Source organism: Pempheris klunzingeri, chromosome 23, assembly GCF_042242105.1.
Source record: "Pempheris klunzingeri isolate RE-2024b chromosome 23, fPemKlu1.hap1, whole genome shotgun sequence".
NCBI lineage: Eukaryota > Metazoa > Chordata > Actinopteri > Acropomatiformes > Pempheridae > Pempheris > Pempheris klunzingeri.
This window is the reverse complement of record NC_092034.1, coordinates 4297794-4315708: the sequence shown is the minus strand read 5'-3', so window position 1 is coordinate 4315708 and position 17915 is coordinate 4297794. Positions and strand designations below refer to the sequence as shown.

General features: G+C 45.1%; 1 protein-coding gene across 1 annotated transcript; it reads right to left on the bottom strand.

Moving 5' to 3' along the window:
- Positions 1–1290: 1290 nt before the first annotated feature.
- LOC139222872 (actin-binding protein WASF3) lies at positions 1291–15460 on the bottom strand. The gene is made up of 10 exons (XM_070854767.1): positions 15328–15460; positions 13484–13618; positions 7316–7469; positions 6292–6409; positions 4839–4907; positions 4238–4282; positions 3389–3522; positions 2548–2847; positions 2025–2440; positions 1291–1448 (listed from the first exon to the last, which is right to left on the bottom strand). Exons 1-10 carry the CDS (start codon positions 15458–15460, stop codon positions 1291–1293), a joined length of 1662 nt encoding a protein of 553 aa, XP_070710868.1.
- Positions 15461–17915: the final 2455 nt, after the last annotated feature.

Here is a 17915-nt window from a genome sequence, read left to right as displayed (position 1 = left end):
AAGATTCTAACGTATATTTTGAATGTCATTTGTAATGATCCTTCTTACATGTTATCACAGTGCTGTGAGTGTAAATCTCAATGGTTGAAACAAAAGGACTGAATGTAAATGAAACACACAAGATAATTAAAGATGCAAACAATACTGCAACTAAAAGTTTGTTACCAAAATTGAAAACAAGTTTAAAACTTATTAAAACAACAGACAACAGTAACACCTAAATAATCAGTGTTTTAAGGTCTGATTACATCAGTTCTAGCAGGAAAACAGGTCATATATTTCATTTCAATCTGTTGGGAAACCTGTGGTCAAAACAAACACAGATTGCCCTTTAAAGCAATTATAGAGATTTTTATCTAAAATAAGCAGATTGTCAAGAAACCAAACTTGGCATTAGATTATATTCTGTGTTCACCTGCTTCCTGTATGAGCTACAAATTACATTTAAGTAGCTTTCATCCCCAATTTATTCCTCTTTTAATAAATCCCAGCTGGTTTGGGGATTGTATGTTCCACTGTTAGCACGCACACCGGCAGGTTCATTGCACAGAGATCATTTTGGTGCCGATTCTATTGTCTCGGGGTTGGTTCGGGGTGACCAATGAGCCAAACTCTCAACATGGCAGCGCAGCCTCTTCAGGAGAGCGTAAACAGGCACTGCCCGGCGAGGCGGAGTTCTATTCTTCCCTGACTTTCCTGACTTCTCTTCAGAAATTCTTTCTCACCATTTGGCAGATAAGTTAAGATTGCACTATAATTAGTTTTTCTTGTGCTATACCATGTGTTTTGTAAACACATTACCCCCCCGTACTCACTGGGGGCCCCACCTACCTACTGTTTGAGAGCCTGTAATATTGCTAATGATTATCACTCAAAGATGTAGGGAGGGGGAAGTTGGCGAGTTTGTTTTTCACAGCTCAGTGTTAGTGGTTAAAAATTGAGTGGACGGGGGCGGAGGGGTGTTGAAATGGTGTGAATGTGAGTGTGTTTACTGCGCCGTACACCCCGGGTGGTTAGAGGCTCCAGGGCTTCGGTTCAAGAATAGGCGTCGTCAGGGGCAACCAAGCAACCTGTTGATGTTGATGCTAAATGTTCAAAGAGGCTGCGACAGGGGATCTATGTATGTGTATGAATGTATGTATGATTGAATCCTATTCATTTTTTCATCAAAAGTGACCAAACCCCTTCACTTCCACCTCATCGCCTCAATGTTTCTCCACCTGTTCCCTCTTATCACCACCCACCGAGCCCCCGTCTTTCTCTCTCGCTCTTCTTAAACATTTTTTTTTTTTAGTCGGACCACTCGTTCTCGTCGAGCTCGGAGTCGTCGTCGGACTCGCTGTACTCCACAGCGATGCGGCGCGACAAGATGGTGGCCACGTCGTTGCCGACGGGCTCCCTCTTCGCCTCCTGCTCCCGCTGCTCCTGCACCTTCCTCAGCTGGATACCTGGAGGGGAGGAAGGGAGGATGCAGGGAGGGAGGGAGGGAGGGAGGGAGGGAGGGAGCAGGGGCTTGACTAGAAATTCAGCAGTCCCTGGCAACAGCTCACTACCGACGGTCAGGTGTTGTGGTCATTGTGTGGTTTGTGTTTTTAGAAGGTTTTAGCCGTTTCTTACTTTAATTGCATTTGCAGGTGTTTTGTGACAGAATTTTAATGAGAAACTTTAATGAAAGATTTTCAAATTCAGCCTTTGAAACAATCGACTTATGTTTGATGAGTTTCTTTTCATTTTACTTCAAGGGAGGGTAAACTCCTCTTAAGTCAGTAAAGTTAAATCCCCAAAAACTTTGGGTGTTTAAGATTCTTCAGTGAATCATTTATATTAAGAATTTATAGAAAACACGCAATAATCTGGATTTTAATCACAATCACTTACTTCTATCCTACAATTCCTAAACTATTTTTCAGTAACGGCTGCTGGTCAGTAGTCACTAATCTCTAATTTAACTATTTCTTACTTCTAATACTAAAGAGGCACAGTAATAAAGATCAACCAGAATAACTTCAGAATGACACACTTACCTCTACGAATGGCGGCCAGCAGGTCGGAGCGGGCGTCGCTCATCGGGATCATCCCCAGCATGGTGGACTTCCTCGCCGCTGGAGCCGCCTCCCCGGCTGACTGGCCGACGGCGGCGTGCGGTGGCGAAGGGTGAGCTTGGAGGCCTGTGGGGCCTCCAGGTGGAGGAGGTGGGGGAGCGGCAGGGGGCGCTCCTGAGGGGGGGTGGGCGGGGGAGGGCACGTAGTTGGCCGGGGGAGGAGGAGGGGAGGGGGAGTAGGGACGGGAGAGGGCGGAGGAGGTGGGGGGGACAGCAGAGCCGGCGGCGGAGGGCGGGGCCGTGGTGGAGTCGAAGGCCGTCTGGGCGGAGGGGATGGTCGGGGGAGGAGGGGGAGGTGCGGGTGGGATATAGTACTCTGGGATGGTGGAGGGCTGGCCGCTGGTGGGGGAGAAGGAGTGAGGAGAAGATGATTTGGGGGGTTAACAGCTACAGAGAAGTGATTTCTACCGTCCCATAAACAAAGAAGAAGAAGAAGAGAAACGTACCCGTGCCCGGCCCGGTACTCCTTAACTGACTGCTGCCTCGGCCCGTTAACCGTTGGATCTCCACCAGCCTGGACCCCGTGTCCTGACGGGGTCCTGCCCAGGGAGGCTGCATGTCGCCCCGCCGGGGGCCCTCCAGGTCCCGGAGGCTGGTTGGCCGGCCTGAGGCCCCGGTCCAGTGACTGGGTCTGGGCCGCGGCGCTGAGGTGGTCCCTGGCGTGGTGGTCGGTGGCGTGGACGGCGCTGGGGGCCTGGTTGGAGGGGTGGTTGGGGCTGGCTGGGTAGGAGTCGGATGCCATTGACCTGTTAGGAGGGTTGTCAGTTGAAAGACGTGTAAGTAAAAAGGTTTTCAAGGCAGCATAATGTAGGCTTCATCTCTACGGTAACGGATTTTAAATCCTCTTCTTTATGGATATCACTACTTTGTTAGATTCCTCATTCATTGCGAAATCCCTGTTTTGCCGCTGCAGAGATCCAAAATCCCCTTTTATCCGATCTCTTCTTATAAAGATTGGAAAAATACAAATTCATGTGCTCTGAAGTACCTTCTCCAGAAGAGGGCAGCAAAGAGCTTTAAACAATGCAGCAGGCAGGTTGGTGCTGTTTAAATCTCTCTCTTGCTTTCCAGGTTTGGGCTTAAATGTGTTTGTGATTGTGTCACAATACTTGCACACTATAAACTGTGAGTGCACATGTATTCCCAGTAAACCACTAATGTATCGCTGTCCCCGTGGCTGTGGAGACACATAAAAAGTGCACTCGTTGGCCTAGATGGTGACGAGGCAACGGGACTCTTGAGGAAAACCTCACGCATACAGGGACGAGCTCGAGTGTGTGTGTTTACCTGCTGTCGGGGGACAGGGAGCCCTCCGAGGACATGCCATGATAAGGGGAGGGTGTGAGTCTGGCGTCTGGTCTGAACTCTTTATCGTAGGCCAGGACGTTCCACTCCTGGCGCCGGTTGCGAGCCTTACGCACCTTCAAAAGATTAAACAGAGGAAAGGTGCATATTTTTTAACAACACACGTGACGGCAACTTTGTTTTTTTTTCCTCTATGAATCACATCTCTGACATAATGAATGACGACAGCGATGGTGTTAAAGCTCAGGCTGCAAGACGGACATCAGAGGCCACCTACTATGCTTCATGCTGCTGTGTCACTTTGAAGTCTGGAGAAGTGGCAAAGCTGTGCCTCTCTAACACCCCATCAGGGACCGTGTTAATGTCCCTCTGTCTTGACTTTAGTGAATTACTTTAATCTACTTTTATTGAAGATAGTTGTGGAGTGATTAAGTGTGCTCGTATTGGTAATGGTCTCTGCACCTCAGTTGAAAAAGCTGAGTTCACTAAATTCACCGGTGACTCTCTTAATACCTGCGTCACATTTGTGTCTGCTGATGCGTACTGGTGCACTGGTGAGGCATGTACATGCACACAGTGTGCTATTAGCGAATGTGCAGCACCAGTGTGTACAGCAGGAGTAAAATGAGGTGTGGTGCTTTGTTAAGCCTGACAGTTGGTGAAATGTATCCGAGAGCATCATTTCGTCATCTGAAAACTGTCTTTCATTAGTAAGGAAGAAGTGATTTAGAGCCAAAAGTACAAAAGCTCTTAAAAGACGAAGCTTCTTTGGGCTCATTTGGGGCGATTTGCACTTTTCTTCTTTTCTTTGTAGAGTAAATCCCAACTGACCTTCTTCACCTCTCTGCCTGGATCCTCAACCTGCTTCTGCTGCTCCTAATAACAGAGACAGAGGCAGACAGATAGACAGAAGAGTGGAGAGAAACTTAGTCACTGGTTACTGGTTTCTCTAAGGCAAAGGAAGAGAACAGGACCCCATCAAGCTCCTTCACCACGGGGTAAATACACACCGCGCCAACCACACACACACACACACACACACACACTAGCCTACTCATCACTGTTAGGCACACCAACACACACTACAAGACCATGGACAACAGAGCCAAAACGTCCAGGACCACAAGACAGGAACCAAACCAAACCAAACACAGAGGGTTTAGAGAGAGAGGGTGAGGTGGAGAGCGAACGCAACATGACACACGGACACAAACAGGAGGGAAGGTGTGTGTGTGTGTGTGTGTGTGTGTGTGTGTGTGTGTGTGTGTGTGTGTGTGTGTGTGTGTGTGTGTGTGTGTGTGAGTGTGTGTCTCTTCTCTGTGTCTTACCTGAGTTCGTACGTCCTCTATAATGGGTGAATGTGTAATGTGTGTTAGTGGGGTGTGCTGAGGTAAAGTGGGGGAGGGCAGGTTAGGGGTCGGGGTTGTCTTACAGAGATGGACAGGGGGCTCCTGGGTGGGGCCTGTCTGGAGTGGGGCCTGTCAGGGTGGGCCGGACAGCCCTATGGAAACATGGGAGAAAGACAAGCTGGTGCGTTAGACTGAGCAGAGGAGGAAGAGGAGGAGGAGGAGGAGGAAGGGCGGGGGTGTGTGTGTCTTGGAAGGCGAAGTGGCGCCGCAGATTAATTAGAAAAAAGGAGGAGGAAGATGAGGAGGAGGAAAAAGTGTAGAGAAGGAGATGAGCCATCCTCCTGCAGCTTCCCTTGTTATTCCAACCTGTTATTTAGTCTTAAACTACTTTTATTCTGAAGGGGTTTTTATTCTGCCAAGTTTCCAGGTTGAAGGGAGGGAACAGAAAAATGTGAGCAGCATTAAATTGAACAGAAATATTGGCAAAGTGCAGCAAAAACATACAGCAGCAATTGTTCAGGGGTTTATAAAATGATGGCGGAGAGAGAGAGACGGAAAGAAGTGCAGCATTTTAAAGTGGCTTTGACTCAAAGGGGAATACTGCTGACATGAACTCTTAACTATATGATTCTCTAATGTCAATTAGGCTGTCAAAACAATCCTGAGTGAAACTCCTCTGAGCAGTCGCTCACTGGAAAAGACAGGATGATCAAAACTAAAGAATACAAAAACCAAAAAAGTTAGCATCGTTTCCCCTCCGGACTGAAGAAACTCCCTGCCGATCAGTCAACCCTCCTGCTGCTACATGTCGTCTATGTATTTACTTATCATCCGTGCACTTTGTTTCCTGTAGCATCCAAAGAGTTTACAGTTTACTATCCACACTGGTCACACTGGTCTAAACACTTGTGAAATAAAAAGAACTCATTCGTAATAATTCGGACTCCTAATTGTCTCTATATCACAGAGCTACTGATGCGTATGTGCACACAGTATAAGCACAAAGTGTTCACATACATCACCTCATTTGGTTCTAATTATATCTCAAGACCTTAAAAACTATGAATAAAATGTTACGATAGTGAATAAATTTACCATCATGCTACTTGAGCACACACACTATTACTCACCTCCTACAGGGCCTCTTGGTGTAAAGGCCTTTTACAACACATCTGTCCTGCGGCTCATTCCATTTATGTGGCGTAACATATTAACTGTCTAAAGTTGTATTCCCATTTGGCCCTTTATTTGTCTGCACTGTAATTTGGATAATGAGCCTGCCCAACTGCTGCTGTATCAATAACCAATTACACAACAAAGCAAAGCTAAATGGCGAGTACAGTAAGATAGGAATGCATAAAATGAAATAACAGCATTAAAAAAAAAAACACACAACTAGGCAGAAAAAAAAAAACAGATTAGCAAAATTAAAGCAGGAGATGAATTTTATTTACTGTTCTGGCACACTCACCTCGCACACACACATCCAGCTCACAGCATGTGTACAAAAACACACACACACACCCCCCCCCATACCTTCTGCCGTCTCTTCTCCTTGCGTTTGTCTTCGGTGGCCTGCAGCATCTTTTCCTTCCACAGGTTGAAGAAGTAAGAGGGGTCAGTGTAGAACTTCAGGGCGTCCTTCTTGTCATCCCTGCGTGGCGGAGTGGAGAGGCAGGCGGTAAAGAAACGAGCAGGAAAACATTCATGGATTCATGGGAAGCAGAGAGGTGGGGGGGGGTAGGTAGGATTCGATTTGGAGGCAAGATGGGAAGAAAATGGAGCAGATCCAATGAAATGCCCAATACTAATCTAATGGGCCCACATACTTAACTAATGTGTGCACCAGAGTCAATATAGTAATTATACTAATTAATTCACCACAGGGGTTGTGTTGAAAGTGGGAGGTTTGTTGGGATCCTGGCAGAGAACAATTTAGAATAGCAACCAGCTTGTCATTACTTATGAAGGATGATGAATAATTAAGAAGAAGTGGGAGCAACAGAGAGCTTAACTCCACCTACTGTCGCTAGCCTTTATTCTACTGGCAGCTGAAACATGTTGATGAGGCCTTCTGTCCATACTCTGGCCTAAACGTAACTGACTCACTAGTTTGACCGGGATAAAACAACAATTATCATCTTACAATAAAACTCAAAATTGTTTGAAATGACTCAAACTGCTTGGGTGATTCCTGCCAGTTGCTGCCTGGAAGGTATAAAATCAACTTCCATGTACGTTCTGGGTAATTTTAACTTATTTGGTCACCACAATTTGAAGAAAGTGATGTTTTTTCTTTGAGGTTCTCTTCACTGGAGCGATGCTCTCAGCTCTGCTCGCTATAGAAGAAAAGCATTCTCCTCCTCCTGCTTCGTGCTTTTAGTCCATCAGATTCGATGCCAAGACAGGCAAACCTGAAGAGGCTGCCAATCCTGTCAGCAATTTCAATTCAGGGGATTGATGGCAAAATGCTGTATGTGCTGCAATTACATCTTTGTGTGGTTTGCATTTGCAAGACTCTTAAACTACCAGAATAACAGAGTGAAGCTAAACAGCTGACCGATAGGGGCTGAGAATGTTGAGCGGAGGAGGTTTGTCACAGCGATGGTACATCTCCACCACAGGGTTGGGGACGGAGGTCCTCGACACCACCTGCTGATCCTGGATGGTGCTGCTCTTAAAGGCCTTCCTCATGTTAATATCCTGCAGGGAGACTGGAGGGGGGACAAAAAAAACATGAGGATTTAGTGAGCGGTACAGTAAACAACTTGACAATTAGGTCAACAATTTGCTGTGGATCGTTAACAGTATTTGACGACTTAATCCCTGAAAAACAGCTGCTTTAACTCTTCGAGTGTCGGCTTAGCGGGTAAATCCCGTGTGTGCAGCACCGTCCTCTGCTCTGTGCTCTCAGATGTGCAAAATACACTCATGAATTAAGGCAGGATTTGTGTGAATTGTGTGAACACGATTTCTCGTCCGTGCGCTTTGACACCACCACAGTCGGCTTCAGTCTTGAGAAATTAGTCAAAGAAAAAACAGAACTTGCATTTCTGGACTTTTTTTAGTAGAGTTTATAGAATTGTGTGTTCCAATTTGGCTCCAGTTAGTGATTTTGAATGTGGCTTTAATTAGGATATTTCAGTAATAACATTACAGACAATCAGGCTGTAAAAATGTTCCTGCGCTTAAATACCAGAAGATGTGTTTCCTCATAGGGGAAACAATTCTTGTGTCAATGCTTGTTTTATTGTACTGTGTTATTAATTTGTGCAGGTCTCCAATGTAATAAACTCAGCACGCACGGTTCTGTGTTTCCTTTGTCTTCTTTCAACAAGCAAAGGTGGGAAATGAAATTTTTGCAGTTTTAGTAGATGGAGTCGCACAGAACAGGATGGTGGTTCGCTGCTGAAACGCAGACCGAGACCTTCTGGTTTACTTACAGAAGCAGAGGTTCAGGAGATACCGTGTGACAGAATTAGTGGATGTTTCCTTTAACATACGCCTTTGACTGGATTGTTTGGGAAAAATGAAAGCATGAGAATGAGCTGTGTGCTTGTGAGTCCCCGCGATAACAGACGCCGTTAATGCTTGTAGACTAACCGGTAATGCAGACGAGGAACATGCAGCAGACTCGCTGACGGGAGCACATACATATGCACACACACACAAACACACACAGAAGGTGATAATAGGCCAGCAGGGAGAGATTAGTCTTAGAGCTTGTTGCGCCAGCTTAACAAGCATCTTTCGCTTTTAAATACACACACACACACACACACACACACTGCAGCAGCAAGAGACGTATGTGCTTATGGCATGTGTGGATGTACAAGAGCGATACAGATGCTTTGTGCTATGCAGTGTGTAGGAATGTATGATAATATGATCTGACGAACAAGAGCCAGTAAATATATATGTGTGTGTGTGTGTGTGTGTGTGTGTGTGAGAGAGTGAGACAGAAAAGGAGAGTGAGAGACAGAGAAAACACTGCATGGATATGTGTCAATCCCTTAACCCCAGAGGAGATTTAATGCTACAGTGCTGCAATGCTATCCAGGATCTACCAGATGGCCCCACACACACACACACACACACACACACACACACAGGCAGGTTCAGTGTACATTGGGTCAGTATATAAAAAGGTTAAAGTGTGTCACTGTGGCATATGTTCCTACCAGTGATCTACTGGACCATCTCCATTGTACGTCTAACCAACAGCTTTATTAACGATGTCAGAGAGAGGGGGAGTGTGTCAGGTTTAACCTCTGACTGCAAAGACTTATTCCTGAAAAACTAAAGAGCGATTGGCTGTTTGATCCCTGTGCCTGTGTGTGTGTGTGTGTGTGTGTGTGTGTGTGTGTGTGCAGATTCTGCAGTCAGAGCACACTCCTGTCTGCTCGGTGTTTGATCATTCCTTCCTAAGCTTCTGTCCCTGCGGCCAAATGAATAATCCACAAAACTAGCAGCTAATGCAACTTTCATTCAGACACATCTTCAAAGAGACCTCAAGCTCTTCCTCTCTTTTTTTTAACACTCTCTCTCTCTCTCTCTCTCTCTCTCTTTCTAACCATCCACGCGCTCCATCTCTCCATCCTCTCCAGCTCCTTGTCGCCTGTCTCTCATCTGTCTCATTTTAACATTCATCCGGCACACTAACGTGTGAGCAGATATGTCGATTATTGCTGGTAACTATCCAAGAAAGGAGGAGGTTCATTAGCTAACAGAAGCCTTTTAACGAGCTCCTTGATATAAGTGCTACTAAAGGTTTGACACACGGGGCGTGGTGTTGCTCAGAGTGTTTTTCAGGGGTCAGCTGCGTGTTAGTCTTCCTGCTGTAGAGCTGCACATTCAAAAGAGTTCGCGTGAATCTGCATTTTAAAAAAGCAGCAGTTAGCAGAGATGCAACTCGGCCAGCAGTGAGATAAGTGCTTACTGCTGAGGCTCTGGGAATGTAAAGTACTTGGATATGAACTGTTTCTCATGCAAATCAGGTCGTTTCATCATTAACATCACGTTTAGTTTTTCTTCTGTTGTGTGATTCCAACTTATCACACTGCAAGTTGATTTCTGCTGGAAACGGGTCGACATTTCATTACTTAGAGAGATGAATGAAAATATGCTTTTTAGGACTCAAATAGTCACACCTGACTTGATAAGATGGACCTTCTTCTCTTTCCTTCCTTCCTTCCCCTTTCATCGTCCTTCCCTTTCTTTGTTTCTTCCTTTCTTTTATCCTCTTTCCCTTATTCTTCCTCTCATTGTCCCCACCATCCTTTCCTCCCTCCTTTTTCCCCTTCCTTCCTTCCTTCCTTCCTGTGCGTATTCATTCTCTCTTCCTTCCTTCCTTTCTTTCATGTCCGCCAGTTTAGATGAAAAAAAAGAGAAAAAAGGAAGAAGAGGAGGGAGTGAGGGATGAGAAAGAGGAAGGAAGGACGAACAAGTGAGAAGATTTGACTGAAATGCGAAATGAGAGTAACAGTAACAGTGACAGAGTGAATGTGTGGTGGGAGATGAAGGACAGACGAGTGCGCTTGTGTGTAGGAAGGAGAGATACGGAGATGTACAGAGGAGGAGAGAGGAGATGAAAGAGTGTGAGCGGGGGAGGAGGAGAAGGAGTGGGAGATGAAGAGAGGAGGCGGAGGAAGAGGAGGATAAGAAAGCGGACTGCTGAGCTTTTCCTTTTCATCCTCGTCTGTGCTTCAGTTCTGACTCTCTGTCTGAGCCGTGCTGCAGAATGACTAGGCACTATCAGCGGGGAGAGAGGGAGGAAGGAGAGAGAGAAAGGAGGAGAGAGATAGCAGGGAGAGGAGGGAAACCACGGAAGAAAAGAAACAGCAGCTGGAGGGAGAGAAAGGGAGGGAGAAAGAGAAACAGCGAAAGAAATAGAAAAGGGAAAAAGAAAGAAAAGGGAAGGAGAGGGGAGGAGATATGGGACAGAAATGGAAAGAAAAGAGTAAAAATACAGAGAATGGTGGAAAATAAGATGGAGGGAAGGAGGGAGAGATGTGAGGATGATATAAAGAGGAATGGATGGAAGACAGATAGAGAGAAGGAAATAAAAAAGGTGCAATGTGTTATACAAAGAAGAGAGGAAAAGGAAGTAAAAGAAGCAAACTGATAGAAGAGGAATAAAAAAAGAAAAGGACACAGAAAGCAAATGAGGACAGGCAGGAAGAAAGGTGGAGAAAAAGAAAGGGTGTGAGGTAAAAATAAAATAAAATAAAGACTGAAAAGGGAGTGAGAGGGAAAAGAGCACCAGACTGGAGGTTTCTCACATCTTACTTTAAAGTTCACTTTGAGCCTCCAGGGCCACCGTATTCAGCTCTGAAACCCTCCTGCCAGCACCGACTGGATCATCACAGCCCAGTCTGTGTGTGTGTGTGTGTGTGGGTGTGTGTGTGTGTGGGCCTATCAATTACTGCATTAAGAGAAGTGACCTTCAGAGTTGTTGAAAAGCTTGATGATGGAGATTATCATTGTCACACACACACACAGCAAATGACTTCAGTGCCTTTTAGAAATGAATCCACAAGCGTGTTTCTCTGTGTGTGTGTGTGTGTGTGTGTGTGTGTGTGTGTGTGTGTGTGTGTGTGTGTGTGTCTTTCTGTTCACTGAACACACTCTGATGGTACGCAGACACATACACACATGGATACTGAGATAAGTGACATGAGGATAAAACAAGCAGACATCTATCCATGTACCATTTCATCCAAATAACAGGCTGTTCTTTTGTTGTCTTGATTTTGCTCTGGAGTTAAAAAACAGAACATGAGAATCTGGGATATTTGTTGTCTTTGAGTTTGGCTGTTAACGTTTCCGATTTGTTCTGACCGTGAAGTTACAGAGAAAGGAAAGTGAGCGTCGCCGTGAGCCTCTTAATGCGACGAGGACCCCTTAGGATCCAGGAACAGTGTGGTCTGTCGAAAACAGGCCTGAGAGAACGGCGGTGACATCAGTTTAGAAATGTGATACTGGAACAAAATAGAAAAAAAAATACAAAACAGACAAACACATGTTTCGTCTCCCATCTTTAACCCCACATCAGACGACTGCAGCTACCACAATGGACGTAAATCAGTTTGATTAACGTTAGCTAGCTACTTAGCATCATCCTGAGCAGCTACTACAGATGTGGCGTGTTTGATTATGCAGACACATAAAAGTATGGTAGTAATCGCTATGAACCACTGTATTATTGTTTATTTTCCACTACTTCAGTGACACTGACACGTAGCCAGGCTATGTTGTGTTATAGCCCAGTACTCATTTGGGTTAGCTATGGATTATCATTCAGAAACTACTACTAGAGGAAAAGCCTTGTGTAATCGCTAGCTGACTGATAGCTGAACTGGCTGGTTGACAGGACGCTCAGTCAAGGAGGCTAACGGGGTTACAGCGCTACCAAGATCTACGAGGAAAAAGACCTCCTGTGCAGGAGAGAATAGTCAATAACTTCACGGTCACAACAAATTGGAAACGGTAAATGACAAAATCAAAGAGAACAAATATCCCATTTTCTCATGTTCGATTTTTAACTTCAGAACAAGATCAAAACAAAAAAAAAAAAAACAGTCTGTTATTGGTTTTCTGATTTGGATTCTAAATTGGATATGAAATGATGGAGTGATACAGTGATAGACACCAAACAAAGGAAGTGGAACAGGTTGTTCACACACACACACACAGTAATATGAGTTGCAGGGACATTTAATCAATGAATCATCAGCATTGCAATTAAAATACCGTAGGCCAGTCTGAGGGGACTCACATCTGCACACACACACACACAAAATTATGAACATGTACTTTACTTGCTTATTTCCATGTCATGGAAATTTTGACATAAATGAATTTTGTTTGATGGCTTTTGTTACCTAGTTGGCTACGCTGCTGATAGAACTAATTCATTAATACAAAATACTTTCAGTTTAATTATGATTATGATGGATTAAGCTACCCTGCAGTATATATAGTACTTCAAATGAACTGTTAAATTAAATTACCAGCTGCAACATTAGCGATGCTTACACAAGAAGGCATCAATAATTATTGTCCTATGATATTATACATAGCGTTTACACAGTGTTTCCTACTACTAATCCTGGGGGCACACTGCCACACATATTTTACATGTGTCCCTGCTCCAACACACCCCTATTTGCTTGATTCAGGTGTCTGAAATGGGCCATTCTGCATGAGTGCTTTTATTTTGACACTTTAAATACACTTTGCTGCCACTTGTACTTTTACCAAAGTGGGATTTTGAATGCAGGACCATGGTACTGCTGCTTTTACCTCACTTAGGTAAAGGATCGGAGTACTCTTGACATAATGCATTCCCCAGTCTCTTACCCTAACCTTAACCTAAACCACTGCCTGTGTGTGTGTGTGTGTGTGTGTGTGTGTACTTGTACAGCTATCTTTGGGAGAACCAAACAAGCCCTCTCTAACCACAAAACATGCAATGATCCAAAACACAATAGAAACACAACACACACACCTCAGTGCTTGGACAGCACTCATTGTGATCCTCTGGGACAAATGACCTTTAAAAAGGGTCTCACACACAGATGCACACACACAGGTACACACTCAAATACCCACGTCCTCTTTGTCTTTGCCCATGTGAGAGACTCTGCCCATCAGGTACCATAGACAAAGAGGTACCCAATGAAACTTGTGAAGCGTGCACACACACACACACACACGCCGTCCCTACCTTCCTCCACGGTGGAGTCGAGCTGGGTGACTTTCACGGCCAGCTGATCCACTCTCTCCTGCAGGCTGCTCATCCTCAGGTAGAAGCTGTTGGCTTCATTGAACAGCTCTCCAAAGATGTCCTCCGCATGACGACCTGGACGGACACAGAGGCAGACACACGTGGCGAGGTCTGATATTGTGGCTTGAAGATATTCTTTCATCCCGGGAAAGTTAGCAGAGTGCATTCACACAGCTGAGCTCTGCATCTCTGATCTTTAATATGCACTCAGAGTTAAAACAGCAGTGACACCTCTCATGTTGTAGCGAATAAGTTACAAAACAAAAAAAAATAACTTTAATGTAAAGTAATCAAGTGGGAAAGTCTTCTGGTCATGTCTATTAGTTAAAATAGCCATATTTTTCAATTCATATTTTTTATATGTAACAATTTCTACTGTTCAACAACAGTGTGAGTGATGTAAGTGGTCCAACAGCCGTCTGTTCAAAATAATGACTTATATTGGGAAACAACACTGGAGACTGTTCTCTTGGGCACGTTGGGCAGCAGGGATAAAGGCTCAGACACATTACGACTTATACAAGCAGCCCAACTAAAAAAGCAAAGAATGGTAGAAACAGCTGGATAAAACAGGAGATGGATGAGATGAGAAATTCACAGAGATGGAGGTCAGGCGTTGCCGTTCCTCCTCCCTCCGTCTGTCCCAGCAGGACAGGATGCCTCCCGCCGTGCACCTGTTGAACTGAATACTTAAAGACCTTTCTGTCTGTGAGAGCGCGGGTGTGTGTGTGTGTGTGTGTGTGTGTGTGGCAGAGGTACAGATATTTAATGCAGCCTTCCTCAAGAACACTGCCACCTCAAAACCAAATAAAATGCACACACACCTGCTACAAATGTCTGCCCATCTCTCGTCTCTCCTTTTCTATCTCTCAGCCCACGACTCGACAGATGGAGCAGAGGCAGAGCGCTCACTCATTCACAGTGAGCTGTCGCTGAATGTGATTTAGCCTCTGACTGTTAGTCAAATTTAAATAGCCCTTTTTGTCCACATTTCAGCTGAATGATCTCTTCCTGGTGTAGGCTTATGCTGCAACACACAGAAACTTCAGCTGTGAGTGTGTGCGTGGCTTTAAAATGAACTATGGGAGGCGCATTGATTATGATGCAAGTGGATACTGAACTGCAGGGTGCTGACTCATCAGATTGTGTTTTTACCGCAGGTCAACTTTAACTGCCAGAGAGCATCCTGGCAACTTGTTTTATGCGCACGTTATTGGATTTAATAAAAATCCACCTTGGGTCCACCTTTTTCTGTTTAACAGGCACCATCAAACATAGATAGTGTGATAGCTGCCCTTAACGCGGTCTCATTCCTCTCAGCAAACTGAAACGCCATAATTAGTAGCGTTCAAGAACATGGCTCTGAATTCATTAGTTGTGGATGTGACTGCTAAGTACTGAAACATCGGGATCTGATTGCTCAGGACAGATTGAGTGTGCCCGGCACTCCGCCTCTGCATCCCATTTCAAAGTAAGCACTGCCAAGATGGCTTGCTCTCGGTCTATGGTGCAACGTTGAGAATCAAATTTTCCAAAGTTGAACCTGATGCGAACAAATGTGTCGATCTCCTTTGCCCACACAAGCGAATCCATAAATTGCTGTGATTTAATTGCAGCGAAGTGCAACTGCAGTGTAATTCAAATGCTGGTGTGATGAGGTACATGTCAGTAAGCGCAGACAAGGAGTCTGAAGAGAAACATCTCCTTCTCCTTCAGTTCACTCACGGGATATGATTTTAACTAAGCTGCTCAGGAGACACATGACTTGACCGCTGGATACTCACTCAGACTGCCCAGCTGTTTGATGATGGCTGCCAGGGTGCTGTTGGTAACACACTCCAGTTCACTGGTCACCCCATCTGGCAACGCCCCACGGCAAAGGTGCCGGGGCTCAATGTTCCTCTTCACCAACGGCATGCTGGTCTACTCCTGAGGAAACAACAGGGAGAAAGGAGAGATGACTTGTTTGCGGTGAAGAATCAGCCGTCGTTCACTGCTACCTGTATGGTTTTATGACAACACACTGAATAAGCTGTGAGATAGCCAAAACTGTGTCTGGGGCTGCTTGGGATGAATTCCGCTCCAATTCATTAACATGTTGTGGCTCATTATTTAAATTCCCTGCAGGAAAAATAAGTACATTAACAACATTATAGATCTGATCACCACCGACAGAGAAGAAAGAAAAACGCGGAGGAAAAATGGGTTGGTGCTCAGCTGTGAGTCCTGATGGAGACGGAGGTGTCATGTCCGCCGTGGGGCGCAGTCGCTCATCACGCTGCTTAATGTCAATGCGGCCGGGACGAGCAAAGAGGCAAATGAGCCGGAAAGAAGTTTCTAAATGGTGCTAACGAGCCGCAACTGTGGCCAGAGAAACCACGAGCGACAGAGAGGGAGACAAAGAGAGAAAAAGTGAGGGGCTAGAAGATGAGAGAAAGACGGAGTGAGGGAGAGGGGGACAGAACTAATGACAAGGCAGCGCGAGAGAAGAGAGAGAATGTGCACTAAAAAGAAGACTGTGTCAGTGTGCGAGTGGCCACAAGGGAACAGCTCCATATAGAACCAGCTTATCAAATCATGTGAGCCAGGCGCACTTGTGCTGTGTGAAAGAAAAGCAGAAGAATAGACACAAAATGGGAAATTAGACCAAACAACAACTTAATTGAAGTAGAAGCAGAACGCAGATGCTAACAAAGCGTTTAATCCTGCACCGATTCCTAATTTTAACACTGCAGTAAATGAGTCTATGTATATATCTATAATTGTATCACCAAAATCACAGAGCCCTTTAGCCTCTTTTAGCATTGTTTTGCTTTTATGACCCACAAAAGCGTGGTGCTTGGTTCCCAGTCCCAAAGCACTACCCACAAACACTAGAAAAAGTCACAAACTGGCAGGTAATCTAGTCAAAACCCTAGGATCTAGATATACAGATCATTCTTTTACACATTTATACATTACATAGAAGACCTCCTCCTTAAAGAATGCAGCGTACCCTGTCGAATAATACTTGCCGGAAGGATGAAGCCGGCAAACTGAACCTTTCATCTTCCCCTAAAAGCTCCAGAACCTGCTCATTTTCATCCTCCTCTTCACAACGAGGGCCTCTTTTGAGTGGACGTGTGCAACTTTTGTGCGAGCCGCGTAGCTTTTTGGTTGAAATGTGCAACTCTGTGGTTCACCTATGGAAGTTTTGGGCTCAAATGTGCATCTACTTAGTAGAAATGTGAATCGTATCAACTTTTTAGGTTGATATTTGAGAGTTGAAGTGGGATTGCTTCAAGAATGGGTCTTCCCATGATAGAAATACAGAAAGGTTATGTAATTTGTGGAAAGTGATTATCAAATCATTGGACATTAACTGTAGACTGTAATTTTACCCTCCTCTTTGAAGCAAATTATCATGACGGACACACACACAGAAAATTAAGTATAGAAGAAGACAGACAGGGCCGAACACGTGAGAGGGAACTACTCGGCTCCTCTAAGTTACGAATGAACTCTCTATGTGGGACACGCTTGTTATTTTTGGGCCAGGACTGTGTGTGTGAGCGTATGTGCATGTGGCACGTTCATCTGTGTATGCAGCTTCTTGGTGTGTGTGTGTGTGTGTGTGTGTGTGTGTGTATGTGTCTGTTCTCACTGTGCACGTTGAAGAGTGTGCATATGTGCATGTGGGAGGTGTGTGTGTGTGTGTGTGTTCCCAGGTCAGCGCTCTGGAAACGTGGCGTTCTCACACTCTCCAACGCTTCTAATATAATCATTGGCACAATTAATACTTCCTGGATGAGAGGAATGAAGCTGAGAAATGGAGGTAAACAAAAACGCACTTTATTTATTGCCCGCTTGTGTGAACATGCTAGACACGCTAATATTCACGTGCAGCATCAATTCTCAAACTGATTTACACTCTTATCAGGCACCGAATGTCTTTGTGTGTGTGTGTGTGTGCACGTGTTCCTTAATTTGTTTGTCCAGACTGAACCACACATGCCAACTTTAATAAAAAGTGACTAGTTTGTCCTCTTTACGTCTCTCTCGTGCGCTCTCCCGCTCCTCCTCCCTCTAACAGCTTCTGACATTCAATTACACAAACCACCTCAGATCGTGCCGGCCCGTCTTAAGAGTGTGATCGAGCTCTGCCGAGCGTGTGCGGCAGTATCTGCCCGTTATATCCAGCTGTTGTAAATAATCTAACATCACCGGCTCTTTAATAATACATACACGCCCCTCCTCATCCTCCATCGGCGCCTCCTCATCTCTCATTTGTCTCATATGTCCACCCCCTCCCCACTTTTTTCCACATTCCTCTGTATTATTTTGCCCTACATCTCCCCATTTCAGCCAGGTTTCATTAATAAATCAGCGAAGG